Here is a 16,971-nt window from a genome sequence, read left to right as displayed (position 1 = left end):
GATACTATTAGAGCAACATGGACTTCACCTCAGAAGTACCATAGATGTAATCCTTTAATTCCAAGTTCATAGAATAGAATAGAAAATTCCTTAATTGTCCCACAATGGGGGAATTCTAGTGTTTGCAGCAGCAAAACGATTATAGAAAAATGGTCACACAAATGCGGGCTTTAGAAAAATTTATAAGAATAACATAATAGTGAAGAGTTAAAAGATAAATCAAATGCTGTACTTACAGTCTTTCAACATTTTTACAGTAATGGATATTTGAAAATTGCAGCAAAGTCATAATTGTGCAAAATGACAGCAGCATGTTATTTAACTGACTAAGAGAGAAACTGCAAAATCAGCATTAATGTAACAACTTCCTGTGGTTGTTGGAACAGTGATGGCTATAGAGTCTTGCAGCTGCTGGGAGGAAGGATCTGTGATAACACTCCCTGGTGCATTTAAGGTGCAGCAGTCTGTCATTGAGGGAGCTCTTCAGTTCTGCTACAGCTTCATGCATGGGGTGGGAGACATTATCCAACATACAGGTCCTCCTCAAAATATTAGCATATTGTGATAAAGTTCATTATTTTCCATAATGTAATGATAAAACTTGAACATTCATATATTTTAGATTCATTGCGCACTAAGTGAAATATTTCACGTCTTTTATTGTATTAATACAGATAATTTTGGCATACGGCTCATGTAAACCCAAAATTCCTATCTCACAAAATTAGCATATCATGTAAAAGGTCTCTAAATGAGCTATGCACCTAATCATCTGAACCGACAAATGAACTCTTAACACCTGCAAAAGATTCCTGAGGCCTTTAAAATCCCAGCCTAGTTCATCACTCAAAACCCCAATCATGGGTAATACTGCCGACCTGACTGCTGTCCAGAAGGCCAGCATAGACACCCTCAAGCAAGAGGGTATGACACACAAAGATATTTCTGAACGAATAGGCTGTTCCCAGAGTGCTTTATCAAGGCACCTCAGTGGGAAGTCTGTGGGAAGGAAAAAGTGTGGTAGAAAACGCTGCACAACGAGAAGAGGTGACCGGACCCTGAGGAAGACTGTGGAGAAGGGCCGATTCCAGATCTTGGGGAACCTGCGGAAGCAGTGGACTGAGTCTGGAGTAGAAACATCCAGAGCCACCATGCACAGGTGTGAGCAGGAAATGGGCTACAGGTGCTGTATTCCCAAGGTCAAGCAGCTTTTGAACCAGAAACAGCTCCAGAGGCGCATGACTGGGGCTACAGAGAAGCAGCACTGGACTGTTGCTCAGTTTTGCATGTCATTAGGAAATCAAGGTGCCAGAGTCTGGAGGAAGACTGGGGAGAAGGAAATGCCAGAAGTCCAGTGTCAAGTACCCACAGTCAGTGATGCTCTGGGGTACCATGTCAGCTGCTGGTCTTGGTCCACTGTGTTTTATCAAGGGCAGGGTCAATACAGCTAGCTAGCAGGAGATTTTGGAGCACTTCATGCTTCCGTCTGCTGAAAAGCTTTATGGAGATGAAGAAAATTTTTTTCAGCACGACCTGGCACCTGCTCACAGAGCCAAAACCACTGGTAAATGGTTTACTGATAATGGTATCACTGTGCTCAATTGGCCTTCCAACTCTCCTGACCTGAACCCCATAGACAATCTGTGGGATATTGTGAAGAGAAAGTTGAGAGACGCAAGACCCAACACTGTGGATGAGCTAAAGGCCGCTATCGAAGCATCCTGGGCCTCCATAACACCTCAGCAGTGCCACAGGCTGATTGCCTCCATGCCACGCCTCATTGAAGCAGTTATTTCTGCAAAAGGATTCCCGACCAAGTATTGAGTGCATAACTGTACATAATTATTTGAAGGATTACTTCTTTTCTATTGAGAACACTTTTCTTTTATTGGTCGGATGAAATATAGTAATTTTGTGAGATAGGAATTTGGGGTTTTCATGAGCTGTATGCCAGATCATCAATATTAAGACAATAAAAGATCTGAATTATTTCAGTTAGTGTGCAATGAACTAAAATATATTAATGTTCAAGTTTTATCATTACATTATGGAAAATAATTAACTTTATCACAATATACTAATATTTTGAGAAGGACCTGTAGATGTTTATTTAGTTAGGATCCTTTTGATTTCCACCTCCTGCACTGAGTCCAGAGGGCATCCAATCACAGAGCTGTAATTCTAAGCAAAGGGAGTCGCAATTCTTACTTTTCTTTATGAAATCTTTATTCTATTGGTTAGACAATGTTCGGTTGAACTATATGGTGGTGTGTCATGCATCTTACTTACTAAGTTTCACTTCTTGAATTTCATTAATAAAACCGGCTTGTGGGTGTACTAACTTATGAAAATGCATCATTTTAAAATAGCCCCTGCTGAATTGTGTGTTTTCGTTTGTTTGTGAATCGTTGAGTGTTCACCAATTTCTTAGTAATGACCGGATGTCTTTGGTAGGAAACTACTTCTCGAGAAACACACGGGGATCGCCGAAAAACAAAAAAGGAGTAGCCATATATGGTATTTCCTTTTTGTTGCCGCGGTGTATTCCCCGCCAATCAACACGCGAGGGCCGCGGCATCCTCTTTATCTTAGCAAATCAGATGCAAAGCTGTATCGGAGTTGGGGTAAATTATTCAAACATTTATGATATACAAAATGGAACTCCACAAGGTAGTGTATGTAGTCCAGTGCTTTTTAATATAATGATTAATGATATTTTTGATAATATAGATTTTAGAATTAATAAAGCATTATATGCAGATGATGGGGCATTATGGGTGAGAGGAGGAAATCTTAGTTATTTAAAAAATAGAATGCAATCAGCAATTAAAACGGTAGAAAGATGGTCACACGAATGGGGGTTTCGTTTGTCTGTTGAGAAGACACAAGTATTATGTTTTTCAAGGAAAAGGGATAATCCAACAGTAGATCTTAGATTATATGGGCATGAATTGAAACAGGTAAATATGATAAGGTACCTTGGTGTATGGTTTGATGAAAAACTTTCATTTAAGATACATATGCAGAAGATTATTGATAAATGTAAAAAAGGTATTAATATATTGAAATGTTTGTCAGGGAATGACGGGGGGCAACTAGCTCATCCTTGAAAAGAATATATGATGTTTTAATTCGATCTGTGTTGGACTATGGATGTATTGTTTATAAATCAGCTGCAAATTCTTTGTTGTTAGATTTAGATAGAATCCAAGCCAAAGCGCTTAGGATATGTAGTGGTGCTTTTCGAACATCTCCAGTTCCTGCTCTTCAAGTGATTACTGGAGAAATGCCACTGGACTTAAGGAGGATGAAACTGTCAATAAATTACTGGTTAAATTTACAAGGGCATGAGGAAAATCACCCTACTAAACAGATATTCAGAGAATGTTGGGAATATGGCCATAATATAAGGAGTTTTGGATGGGAAGGAAATATTTATGCAGAGTATTCTGGGATAAGTAATATAACATACTGTAAAACTGTAAGTACATCTAAAATTGCTCCATGGTTTTTCGAAATGCCAATAGTAAATTTAGAAACTAAAAAAATAGAAGAGTCTTGTGGAGGTTTGTATCAAATTATTCAGCAGCATTTAGAAGTAAGGTATGAAAATATGACACAAATATATACAGATGCATCAAAAGAGGAAAATGGTAAAACAGGAGTAGCAGTATATATTCCAAAAGAAAATATTTCTATCAAGAGAAGAACAACAGATAATTTATCAATTTTTTCAGCAGAGATGTTGGCAATTATTTTAGCATTGCAATGGGTGCTGGAGGTGAAGCCTAGAAATGTAGTTATCTGTTCAGATTCAATGTCTTGCCTGACTAGTTTTAAAAGTGGAAAATCTGAAAGCCGTCAAGATCTTTTAGATGAAGTCAGTTATTTAATGTATGGTATAAGGCAACAAAATATAAGTATTCAATTCACATGGGTTCCAGCACACAAAGGAATCTTAGGTAATGAAAAAGTAGATAAGTTAGCTAAAGAAGCAGTTAAAGTAGGAGAAATTGAATATGATGTCCCGCTAAGTAGAACAGAAATAAAAGTAATTATTAAAGATAAAATAAATAAGGTATGGCAGAAGATATATATATCAAATACATAAAGATATTAGCATAGGATATAACAGTATAATGAGTAGAAGAGAGGAAATATGGATAAACAGGTTAAGGATTGGGCATACTAGTTTAAATGCAGGTCTAAAAATAATAGGGAAACATCCAACGGGTAATTGTTGTTATTGCGGAGAAATCGAAGGAGTAGAACATGTGTTGATCTATTGTAGCAAATATACAAAAGAGAGGAAAGAACTGGAAAGGGTAATGGGGAGTTCAGTAAAGATGGCAGATTTATTAGGGAAGCATCAATCAGATAAGATAATTAAAGCACTTATTAAATATTTAAAAGATACAGAATTAGCTGGGAGAATTTAGTGTGTGTATGTGCGTGTGTGTAAGTATAGATAGAATTTAGTTTCATGAAGATATAAAGATATACAGACATTATATTTCTGAATTACATCTCCGTCCAGTTGATGGCGGTAATGCACACAGGATGCAAACTGCCAGAAAACTCAATAGAAGAAGAAGAAGAAGAAAGCTGTATCGCCTTTCTGACCGTTAGCCAATTGTGTTAGAGTATTACACAGCGTGGGGCGGGCCTACTATCGGTACAGGAAGACAAGCTAAACTGAGGTGGGGATGAAAAATCATCATTTAGTTAGCTCGCTGCTAGCTGCCTATAGTTGAAGTGTAATGAGCTTAGTAGCCCAAATTTAGAATATTTGTTTACTTTTTGGTAGGGACGACGACGACCCTTTGACACCAAGGATGGACATAAGCTAACAATGACGGGGGAGAAAAAGAAGAAGAAGCGGCTGAACCGCAGCATTCTTCTTGCAAAGAAAATTATAATAAAAGATGGAGGAAGTGTGAGTTAAATATTTATTTATCTTCGTTAACTTAGGTAACCATTGGGTACGATAACTCTCTGTCGCCTATTTAGACTGAAGCCGTGTGTAGCCTATGCAAACATAGCTGAAGTTTTTATTGGCTGTCTGTTGAATATAATGTTAACCGTTAAACGCAGTCTGGCAGTTGGAGGAACCGCTAAGCTAAGTGGCTAGCTGTACCACAGCGGCCTGCTAGTGGTTTACACGTCAGCTCAGGTAAGGCTAGCTGGCTAATGTCAACAACACTGGGGTTTTTTACCTACATAAATTATTATTTCCCCTAGCATTTTATGTAATCATTTCTATATCTCAATTCCAAGTTAACCGATTATTATTAAATTGTATTACTGCCCAAAAGAGAGAGAAAACCTCAGACAGCCAAACTTTAGCTCCAATTAGCTGTTCCTATTTACTGTTCTTATTGCTGCTCTTATATTATTTTAAGTGTAATGTTTCTTTTTGAAACTACATTTATTAGATGCTGCCCAAGAATAGACATAGTGGTCATTTTGTCTCCTTAAGATTTGTACTGAATTTAGCCACAGCCTGTGACATAATGTGTTTGACATATACTGTGTTTGGTAATGTTTAGTCAACATTCCAGCGTTATAATTGCTTTCTGTTCTCAACAGAAGCCCTGCAGTCGTCATGCAGTTTATACTAGGGTTAAAAATCACACTGCACCTGCCAGTTTTTTTGTTTTTTTGTTTTTTTTTACCCATTTCTTATCACTGGTTTTGTACAGCTCTAAACCCAATTTCTAAAATTTCTTTGTAGGAGTTATAAAGAACGACCAAATGGCTAATTTTCTAGATATAACGGAAAATAAAAGTCTTGTAGAGAAGTAGTCTGAAAATTAATAATCTAAAACAACCTTAGATTATTGCTTTTACTTTCCCTACCAAAAAGATAAAATCCTCAAAAGTATTGGTCCGGTTTTCTATAAACAAAACTTATTTACAAATAATATAGAGAACCCTTCAGCCTAGAAATATGTACCATGTATCTAGGTTTGTTTTCTAATTAATATCCTTGAAATAGCACCCAATGTTCTGAGATGGAAAAAGTCTATTCCTTGTCATGAGTTAAATGTTCAGTCATATGTTATGAAGCGTTTTGGTTTTAAGTGATCTTTAAATATTTCCATTAGGACCAGAGGTGATATCAACAGTTTTTATTAATTAAAGCTCTTTAGCTCAACATTATTTAATTTATTTTATATTGTGCTGCTGTGTATTTTATGCTTCATATTGTACAGCACTTTGTGACGCTTGTCTGAAAAAGGTACTATATAAATATATCCTACTTACTTACTTAAATATTATTTTAAACATTAATTGCACCCCCATTTTATGCTTTCATTAGAATACTGTATCATCTGTAATTGCAGTTTGAATTACTAATTGTAAGTTTAATTGTGAGTTTTCAAAAAGGCCGGCAAAACTTTTTAAACCAGAATGATTAATAACAGACAGAAACATAAAATTCAACTCTTGATATCTGCAGGCAGTTTTTTCCATTTTCAAATAGCCAGTCAAAGTCAAAAGCAGTTAAACTAAAATTTTCATACATCTCTATGGTAAATAGTAAATGGCATGTACTTATATAGCGCCTTTATTCAAGTTAGGAGACTTGACCAAAGCGCTTTACATTACATTCATTCACCCATTCACACACACACTCACACACTGATAGTGGCAAGCTACATTGTAGCCACAGCTGCCCTGGGGCTCACTGACAGAAGCAGGGCTGCCGTACACTGGCGCCACTGGGCCCTCTGACCACCATCAGTAGACAATGCAGGTGAAGTGTCTTGCCCAAGGACACGACACTGAAAGTCGAAGTCGGGGCTTGAACCGTCAACCCTTCGATTTCAGGGCAAAACTCCTACATCCAACGCCACTGTCGCCCATCTCTAGTGTATGTCTGATAAAGTTTATTTTTGTTTTTTGCCAGGACTTAATTTGCTTTCAGATAACAGTACAACAAGATATGTAGTATATATTTTTTTGAACTTTAACTTGTTTCTTTTAATTCTCCATATAGTTACATAAAATAGTGTAATGTTTATAGATTCTCTCAGATACGAACTTCTCAAATGTATTTGATATTAGACATGCGCCGATAAAGGGTTTTTGTAGCTGATTGTTCAATACCATTGTCTCATGTACATTGACGTTTGACAGCTCATCATTGATAAATGAGAAAGTATTATGAATTGACAACTGTTTTAGTAAAAAAGGCAAGAGAGACAAGGTTATTTTGAAATCAAACAGGAAGATTGAGAAAATGATGTTGACAAAGAATGAAGCGGGAATGTCCTGTAGAGGTTTTGTGTCGGTTTTTAAACAAACAGTTTTTCCCTAGAAGGGCTGTTTTGTCATCCTACCCCCAGCTCAGACACCAGACAACTGTCACCTACTCTCCCCCACCTTCAGCACTCTGCCAGGGTGCCATAAGATCTACTGCCACCTCCCTTGTATCCTCTGCAGTTAGCCCCTATAGCTAGTGCGGGCAAGATGCAGCCTCTGCTTTCAGCGCTCTGTTTGCCCTGCAGGCTTCTTTAATCAACCGCTGTGCTCCTCTACTCTCAGTTCAGAGCAAACACACCAGTTGATACAATTTGTAAATTATAAACCTTATTTTCCCTATGGAAAAAAGGAATTGAGTCTTACAATAAACCATGGATTATGAGATCTGCGTCTGAGAATTAGGAATGCATGGGTGATGTCCTGTTACTAATACTTAGTAAAGGACCATCTCAGGTGATGACAGCTGTTGCTGCAGTTTTATTTGGTACCTCTAGTGTTTCAGACTAAACTGTCAGTTTTCTTAATCACATGGTCAGAAAAACATTTGCTGGTAATTAATTTCAATGGCTGTGTTTGAATGTCCGCCCTAACCCCTAAAACCCTCAACCACTATATCAAGCGGGACTATAAAGTGGACTTTACAGTGAAGTCAGTAAACTGACTGTTCAGGCAGATGATCACTGCTTTTCATCTAGTGTCTGTCATGTGACTCTGCATGGTGCATGCACCGTCTTTATTCTGTCTTGCCACCCCAACAAATCCAATAATGCATTGTGAGGAGAGCTCTTGCAAAGCATTCTGGAATATATCTGCTCATCTAGTGTCTATGGATGATCAATACTTTTCAAGGTCCTTTGTGAGCCCACAACCTTTTCATCCAGTAGATGTTCGGAAACTCATGTAAAGTAATGTAACCACTATAGTAACCTGTATAGGGATTAGGGCGGACATTCATACACAGCTTATTTTAAGTTGCTTCATAACTTCATACTGAGCTTATCTTCAGGTGTTCCTTTGAAAATGCTAACCATTAGCATCTCTGGGGGGTTTTCCCATTGACGTTGGCATTAAGCTAGCGGTCTGGTTTTGTTTTTTCATTTATTTAATGCACAGTGTTACATGATATATTCTGGAAACAAATGTAAATGAAACATGTTTATATTATTTGTTTTTGCAGTTTTAGACGAGTGTTTTAGACGAAAGAAGTGTGTCTTTTCTTGTAGAAGCTGTTAGCTATCTGTTGTGTTTTGCAACATACAGGAACAGAACGGCATACATGTCCTGGCAGAGGTTTGTTGTAAGAAACATCATCCGATCGGCATCCTTTGATCAATTGTTAGAGATCCAATCAATACCGTTAAGAGCGCTATCTGCCTATTGCGATCGGTTATCAATTAATTGGTACATTTCTTTTTGATATGCCTTTGGTGTGTCATCATGCACTCACTCAAGAATTGATTATAATGAATATTGTTTGCCTCCTCTGAATTCATTTTTACTTTGCTGTCTTCTCTCAGTAACATTTTCCACTATGGATACTGTTCTTTTCTGTTTGGTTTGTATCTTTAGCTTATATCTTTATTTGTATCTTTGATTACGAGCATGTTTAGATAGAAAAAATATTTTTTCTTGCTAGTCATTTGAATATGTATGCATTATAATTCTGTAGAGTATTGTTGTTTTTGTTTTTTAGGGTTTCTTAGTTTCACACATTGAGGTCACATAAAACTAACAAACCCTCAAAAATAGGTTGTCAGAGCATTGTTTCAACAGGTTTAGATAGAGTTTAGCTTCAACTACTGTGTTGTAGTTCAACTACAAAAACAGCTTTCTACTTTTTTGTTGTTCAGCTACATGAAAAATAGCAAGTATATTGTTTAGATGTTGTACTTGGCTTGATCTTGCAGTCTTCTGTTTAGCAAACATGCTGCTCACACTTGCTGGATGTGGTTTAATCTGGTAATACCTGGAAATGAGCGGCGCTTCCTTTGTCTGTGCATCATGACTGTTTAAGTTTTTCAACAGGATGTATTTCCATACAGCTGAATAAGTAGTTTTTGTATACAAAGAGGGGACTAAAGTAGTCCTGTTTTATCCAGCGGACCGGCAGTGCACAGCAAAGTGTGGGGGAGGGTCTTGGTCGCAACAGTGTTGGCTCAAAACACAGAAAGATAAATGTGATAATTAATGTCTCAGTTTCATACTATAAGGACTCAAATCTGTGGGAACGATTTAGCTGAGACTTTTTAACCTTTAACTATAATTTGCCCTGGTTCATCGACAGGTGTTTGTGGTCAGAAGCCTGTGCTAAAAGTAAAGATCATAAGTTCATAATCCACTGACTTTGATACTGAATTATGCTCTATATTGTGGAAAGTGGGAGTAATATGTAATTAGTTATGATTGCATGGATCCATCACTGTTATGTAATTAGTTAACCCCTTAGCTCCAACCTTTTTATAGGTTGTGCACAAACAAATTTCATATCGAAATGCCATAGACCAGTAAAATTATATTATAAATCCCACATGCTTGGGATGTATCTAATCACAATGAACTATTAATATTTTACACAACTTGAACTATGTAGCTTCAAACATGTCCAAAATGATAATTTTGTTCCCCCTTGCATAAAGAAATGCAATTATTAATACTCTATATTTTGGGTTTAATTCACAGTTAACCTCGCCAACTCGTTACACTTGTTCATGTGGTGTAAATTTCAAATCTCTAGTGAAAATTTGAACCTATTGGTATTTAAAATGTCCATTTGACACAATTGATCCAAAATCAGACCAAAAGTACCAAACTGGATTATTTTAATTTTGTGATTAATTTGACCTTAAAATAACATATTTCTACATTTAGCTTAACAGACATTTTCTTCTTTTACAAGCACTTTTCACTTAGTCATTTCTACTCTCCTCTCACTCCTTATACACATAAATAAACACTAACTTTTAGGCAATCCCCACACTTCCAATACTTCTTTGCAGACCTTATCATATTGGCTAACTAAATATGTCAAACTTTGAGCAGTCACTCAGTTGATGAGTACCAGCGGCACAAGGAATACAGCGATGCATGTGCCTGGGGATGGTGTTTTTACGTGAAGGACGTTTCCCACCTCCACCTAACGTAGATTATCTAAATGGCTGAAATACTGTATAAGACGCATAAAATGCACCCTTTTTTTGATTATATTTTCAATTTTCCTTGAAAATAATGAGATGTGGTGGTCATTATCTATAGGATTGCATGTTTAAAGAGGTACAACATTTTGTCTACAAATTGGCTTGCTGTTAGATGTGGATCAAAATGTGAGGTCAAAACATCCTGGTCGGTGGGAGCTAAGGGGTTAAAAGTCAAATCTACATGAAAGTCTACACAAGGGAGAGTTGTGAGCATGAGAAAAGGAAAACCACAAAAGTTTCATTTCCTTACAATTTCTCTGGTCAACCTCTTAACTCTACTCTTGACACATCTAGGCCCTCGTAAGTATGATTGTTGCTTCCTGCCTAGTTTACTGTATCTACATCAGACCATTCAGAAATTATGGTTCTATTTCATCCCTACTGACCGCCAGAGGCGGTGCTTCAAGCACTGAATGATCATTCTTGCGCATGCGCAGGTCGAGTATTAATGACAACAAAGTCAGCTGTGACCTGCCGGGGACCCACGTGACTCTATATAGTCACGTGGCACCCGGCAATCAATCCCTTTTGTTCTTCTCGCGCGCAGGTGTGTTGAGTACCGGAGTGTGGTCGTGTGAAGCTGGTTGCTTCTGTGTATACCACTAGTTTCCTGGCTGCTTGTTGCTGGTAGCCCCGTGACCGGGTTTGGTCGGAGCTGCGGGTAAGTCTCGCCCTCCAGGGGCTGCACAAGCTGCTTTCACCTTACCAGATCTGCGGTGACTGGTAAGTTTTCGTTCTTTTCTCAGCAGTAGTTTACTGTTCGCTTTGATTTGCCACGTTAATTTTGTGGCTCTTTTGACTCACGGTAGCGTTTCTGCTCGCGCTGAGTTGTTTTCAGTTTGTTTGCCTAAGCCCACCAGTAGCGTTTCTGCTCGCGTTGGGTTCTTCTATAGTTTGTTTATCTACACTCACCAGTGGCGTTTCTGCTCGCGCTGAGTTTTCAGTTTGTTTGCCTAAGCCCACCAGTAGCGTTTCTGCCCGCGTTGGGTTCTTCTATAGTTTGTTTATCTACACTCACCAGTGGCGTTTCTGCTCGCGCTGAGTTGTTTTCAGTTTGTTTGCCTAAGCCCACCAGTAGCGTTTCTGCTCGCGTTGGGTTCTTCTATAGTTTGTTTGCCTAAACTCACCAGTGGCGTCTCTGCTCGTGCTGAGTTCATCTTTAGTTAATAATCGATTTGCTAGTGGCGTTTCTGCTCACGCTGAGTTTGGAATCTCTGCGGGGTTTTCCTACAACGAGTCGCCAGTAGCGTTTCCTGCTCGTGTTGACTTGTCCTTGGTAGCAGGCTGATCACGCCTTTCAGCAGTATGATGCTGGATAATTTATGTTGCTCGACCTGTCTGGCTCCACTTCAGCCGGATGACGGGCATGACTTGTGTCCCTCCTGCCTCGGTGTGGAACATCTCCGGGAGGCGCTGTCAGATGACGCTTGCCCCAACTGTCGAGTCATGCCCCGGTCGGTCAGACTGGATCGGTTGGCTGCACTGGAGCAGCCTACCGACTGGGCGAGCGCTTCGCCGCGTGCTCGTTTGCCGATGGAGAAAGCGGTGTGCAAACGATCTACTGTGGCTGCACCTTCGGTACCGACGAAGCGTGCTAGACGGACCGATGCAGGGAGGTTGTCCACCAGAGTGGATCATCTCACTACTGAGCTGGCCCAAATGAAAGCCCTCCTCCAGTCCTTTCAGACTGCTGGTGATCGCGGCACGGCTCTCCCTACCGAGCAGGATGAAACGTCAGTCAATGACGACGATGCTGTTTCTGTGGCGGCCTCTGGCACCCATTTCTGTGAGGACCTTCCGGAGCTGGGCTCCGGGGCCTCTGGGTCGGACTCCATTGCCTCCCAGGAGGATACGGGGGAGTCTGTGACATCCGCTATTCGAACGGCTCTTGCCCGTTTACAGATTAGTGTTCCTCAGGCCCAGCCTGCGGCTTCCAGCGCCTTCTTTAGGCGCAGTAGGTCAGAGACTGCCTTTGTGGTTCCTCCCTCGGCGGAGTATGTGCGGGAACTGCATGCTTGCTGGTCAGACACCAAGGCGTTTTCACGTCTGACGACGGATGGCAGGGTCCTGGCAGCTATGCAGGAGGCACCCAAGGTTGGCTTGGGGCAGATGCCAGCGGTGGAACCGGGCATTGCCTCTCTTATAATCCCGCCTGATGAGGCCTTGCGGCCCAATGCCCGTTGTCCGCGTCCTCAGTGCCGTATTACCGACGACCTTCTCTGTAAGGCCTATGACTCTGGGGCCCGCATGGGCCGGATTGGGAACTCTCTCTCCCATCTTATGCTGGCCCTGTCTTCCTCCTTGGAATCTGTTCCGCTGGATCATGCCACGCAAGGCCTGGTTGATGCATCTCTGCAGGCCTTTGCTCTTATGACGAGGGAACTTGGACGCACACTCTCCACACTGGTTCATGCTCGCCGCCAGGTCTGGTTGGCGCAGTCACCACTAACTGAGCCTTGTAGGAGGACCCTCCGGGCCCTGCCTGTGGTCCCGGGGGAGCTTTTTGGTTCGGCGGCACTGGACGCCTTGGACCGTACGGCTCAGGCCTCTAGAACGAGGCAACAGCTGGCAGGGCTTCACAGACGTGATCGCCAGCCAGTAAGCACCTGGGCAGCTGCGGGTCCTTCACGGAGGTCCTTAGTGCCTTCTCCTTCTCCCACTGAGCCCCAGGGTCTGTTACCAGGTCAGAGATCGGTCCGGGGACCTGCTCTAGATCGGAGGAACAGAGCTCGAGACCAGGCTGGGACGAGGTCCTTTCATCCCTTTCGAGCCGCGCAGTCTGGCCGGCGTCCTCCCGGGCCTTCGAAGGGCCGGGGGACCCGCAGATGATGCCTTAGGGCCGGCGGTCGGTTATTTTTCCCCGGGACAGCTCAGCTTCTGGGCTGCCCACACCCCGGACTTGTGGGTGTTGTCCACCCTGTCCCGGGGGTACCGTCTTCAATTCCGCCGCCGGCCACCTATCCCTGGCCGGGTCAGGATGACTGTGATCCACGACCCGGTGAAGGCACAGGCACTGAACCAAGAAATCTGCACCTTGCTGGCCAAGGGTGCTATAGTGCCTGTGGACCCCCTGCTGGATCCAGGGGGCTTTTATTCCACGTATTTTCTGGTTCCGAAGAAGACCGGGGGCCTGCGTCCAGTCTTGGACCTCAGAGGCCTGAATGTGTACTTGAAGGCCATGCCCTTTCATATGCTGACCACCAAGGAAGTGTTGCAGGCGATTTCCCCGGGCGATTGGTTCACTTCCATAGATCTCAGGGATGCTTATTTTCACGTTCCGATCGCTCCACCCCATTGGCGGTTTCTTCGTTTTGCTTTTCAAGGGAGGCATTTCCAGTTCAGGGTCCTCCCGTTCGGACTTTCACTGTCCCCCAGGGTGTTCACCCGATGTGTTGCAGCGGCCCTCTCTCCTCTGCAGGCACAGGGATTGAGGATCCTCCCATATCTGGACGACTGGCTCATTTGTGCCACGACGTGGGACCAGGCGGTTCGAGATACTCGGTTAGTGCTCCATCATGTGGGATGCTTGGGCTTGCAGGTGAACATGGAGAAAAGCAGTCTGACCCCCTCACAGGAGACTGTCTTCCTGGGCATTGCCATGGATTCCATCTCAATGACTGCTTGCCCGTCACCCCAGCGGGTGGACAGTATATTGAGCGTGCTCCCGGAATTCAGGCGCGGCATGGCGCTGCCTCTTGTGCGGTATCTTCGACTCTTGGGCATGCTTACAGCTGCGTCCGCCGTAGTGCCCTTGGGGCTGCTGTCATTGCGGCCCCTCCAGATGTGGTTGAACAGCTTGAATCTGGATCCCACACGGAACACTCATCGTCTCCGAAGACTTCGGGTGGGGCCTCAGTGTCTTCAGTCTCTGTCCCAATGGAGGGTGAGGTTGTTTATGACCACAGGGGTCCCGCTCGGTTCCCTCCCGTGTCGTCGGGAAGTTGTGTTTACAGATGCATCCTCCACGGGCTGGGGTGCAACCTGGCGGGGTCAAATGGCACAGGGGACATGGTCCCAGCGGCAGGGCAGGGAACACATCAATGTCCTGGAGTTACAGGCTGTGCTTCTGGCTCTTCAGAGCTTTCTTCCAGGCTTGCGGGGGACGCACGTGCTGGTGAGGTCAGACAACACCACAGTGGTCTTTCACATCAACCACCAGGGGGGCACGAGGTCAAGGAAACTGTTGTGCTTGACTCAACGGCTTCTGACCTGGGCAGCTCCACGCATAGCCAGCCTCAGAGCAGCCTACATCCCAGGGCCGGAGAACGTGCCAGCAGATTTTCTATCCCGTCAGAAGCCGCTTCCAGGGGAGTGGAAGCTTCACCAAGAGGTGGTGGAGTGCATCTGGAAGGTCTTTGGCAGGGCGGACGTGGACCTCTTTGCCTCAAGGGACGCATTTCACTGTCCCCTTTGGTTCTCGTTGGACAACAGCAGCCCTCTGGGCCACGATGCTCTGGCACACGACTGGCCCAGGACCCTCCTTTATGCCTTTCCGCCATTCAGCCTACTTTTTCAGACTCTCCTCAGGGTACGTCAGGAGGGGCACAGGGTCCTGCTGGTGGCCCCCTACTGGCCAGCGAGGACTTGGTTTCCTCTACTGTGCGAGCTCAGCTCCGGCTCGCCAATGCGTCTCCCCTCCAGGAGAGACCTTCTTTCCCAGATGGGGGGTCAGATCTTGCACCCCGAACCAGACCGGCTCCAGCTCTGGATTTGGCCCCTGCAAGGCCGGGGTCCACCTTCTCAAGATACACTGGGTCCATAGGGCATACAATGGCTAATGCATGGGCGCCGTCCACGCGAGCTGTCTATGCTAACAAGTGGACGGTCTTTGCGACCTGGTGCCGTGATAGAGGGCAGGACCCGGTGCAGTGCTCAGTTTCTGACATACTGACCTTCCTGCAGGCATTGCTGGATCAAGGACGGTCCCCATCTACCTTAAAGGTGTATGTGGCTGCCATTTCCTGTTGGCATGTTGGGCTGAATGGTTGTTCTGTGGGCCGAGACAAGGATGTTGTACTGTTTTTAAGAGGTGCTCGGCGTTTGCATCCACCCAACCGCCCTGTGGCACCGGCGTGGGACCTTTCTCTTGTGCTTGAGGCTCTTCGGTCCCTCCCATTTGAGCCCCTGGCGTCGGCGGACCTCAAATGGCTCTCACTGAAGACTGCGTTCCTTTTAGCTATGGTTTCCGCAAAACGTGTAGGGGAGTTACAGGCTCTCTCGATAGCCGAACCCTGCTGCCGGTGGAATCCTGATGGCTCAGGCGTTACACTGTGGGCTGATGTAGCATTTATTCCTAAGGTATCACTGCCAGCAGGCAGCACCCAGCCTCTCCATCTTGCCCGGTTTGACTCCGGAAGTCCCTCTGAACCACTGTGTCCTGTCCGTGCCCTTGAGACATACATCAATGCCACGGCATCCTTCCGAAAGACAAATAGCCTTTTTGTTTGCTACGCTGGCTCACGGAAAGGTCAGGCACTTTCTAAGCAGCGACTTGCACACTGGGTTGTGGATTTGATCTCCAAGGCTTATGCCTTGCAGGACCGGCCACTGCCGGCGGGAGTGAAATGCCACTCTACAAGGGGCATGTCGACATCGTTTGCTGCTATGACTGGGGTGCCATTGGATGTTATATGTCGTGCGGCCTCCTGGAAGTCACCTAGTACCTTTACTCGGTTCTACAGGGTGAATGTGGCTGCGCCCCATCCGCTTCAGGGAATCCTCGAGCAGCATGCCTCTACATCACATTAGGTGGGTGGTGTAGTCGTTGTTCCTTGAATGCTTGAAGCACCGCCTCTGGCGGTCAGTAGGGATGAAATAGAACGAAAGTTACTACCGTAACTACGGTTCTATGAATCCCGGATGACCGCCAGAGTGCTTGGTCCCTCGGAATCTCTGCTTTCGCGAGAAGATTGAGGGATTGATTGCCGGGTGCCACGTGACTATATAGAGTCACGTGGGTCCCCGGCAGGTCACAGCTGACTTTGTTGTCATTAATACTCGACCTGCGCATGCGCAAGAATGATCATTCAGTGCTTGAAGCACCGCCTCTGGCGGTCATCCGGGATTCATAGAACCGTAGTTACGGTAGTAACTTTCGTTTCACCCCCAGCAGACAGATTTTCTACCAGCTCTTCATCCAGTCACAGCAAAATGCAGGTTGGGTGCTCACCTCTCAATAGCACAGTGATCTCTTAATGTATCACTGGCCGTGCAATTAATTTGGAGGAAGTTGACTCATTTGTATGAATCAGTAAAAGCTTGTTCCTCAGTTTCTGTCAGTTGTATAGTTTTCCATTTGCTAAAATTAAAAAAAGTTATCAGGGGGAAAATATGTGTACGTAAAGAAGTACTGCACACTTCCAACATAATTGGAAAAACAAACAGAGGAACTTGTTTTTAAAAGTGGGCTTTGTAATGTTTTCACCTCATTGTGTTTGCTAAGCAGTCTTCATTTTCAGTTCTAAGCTTAACTTTGTCAATTTAAAGATTCTGTAGAGTGAAAAGACCT

General features: G+C 43.6%; 1 protein-coding gene across 2 annotated transcripts in view; it reads left to right on the top strand.

Moving 5' to 3' along the window:
• Positions 1-4,679: 4,679 nt before the first annotated feature.
• The window catches only part of mfsd14a2 (major facilitator superfamily domain containing 14A2), a 36,304-nt gene continuing 24,012 nt past the window's right edge, over positions 4,680-16,971 (top strand). For both annotated transcript variants that reach the window (XR_005281386.1, XM_038291915.1), the window contains exon 1: positions 4,680-4,936. Coding sequence is in view for 1 of the 2 variants with exons in the window: in XM_038291915.1 (XP_038147843.1) it covers positions 4,853-4,936 (84 nt within the window). In the remaining variant the exon portion in view is untranslated. The remainder of the gene's footprint in view (positions 4,937-16,971) is intronic.

Source organism: Cyprinodon tularosa, unplaced genomic scaffold (genome assembly GCF_016077235.1).
Source record: "Cyprinodon tularosa strain WSP-4 unplaced genomic scaffold, ASM1607723v1 ctg304, whole genome shotgun sequence".
Taxonomy (NCBI): domain Eukaryota; kingdom Metazoa; phylum Chordata; class Actinopteri; order Cyprinodontiformes; family Cyprinodontidae; genus Cyprinodon; species Cyprinodon tularosa.
This window is presented reverse-complemented; position numbering and strand designations above follow the sequence as displayed.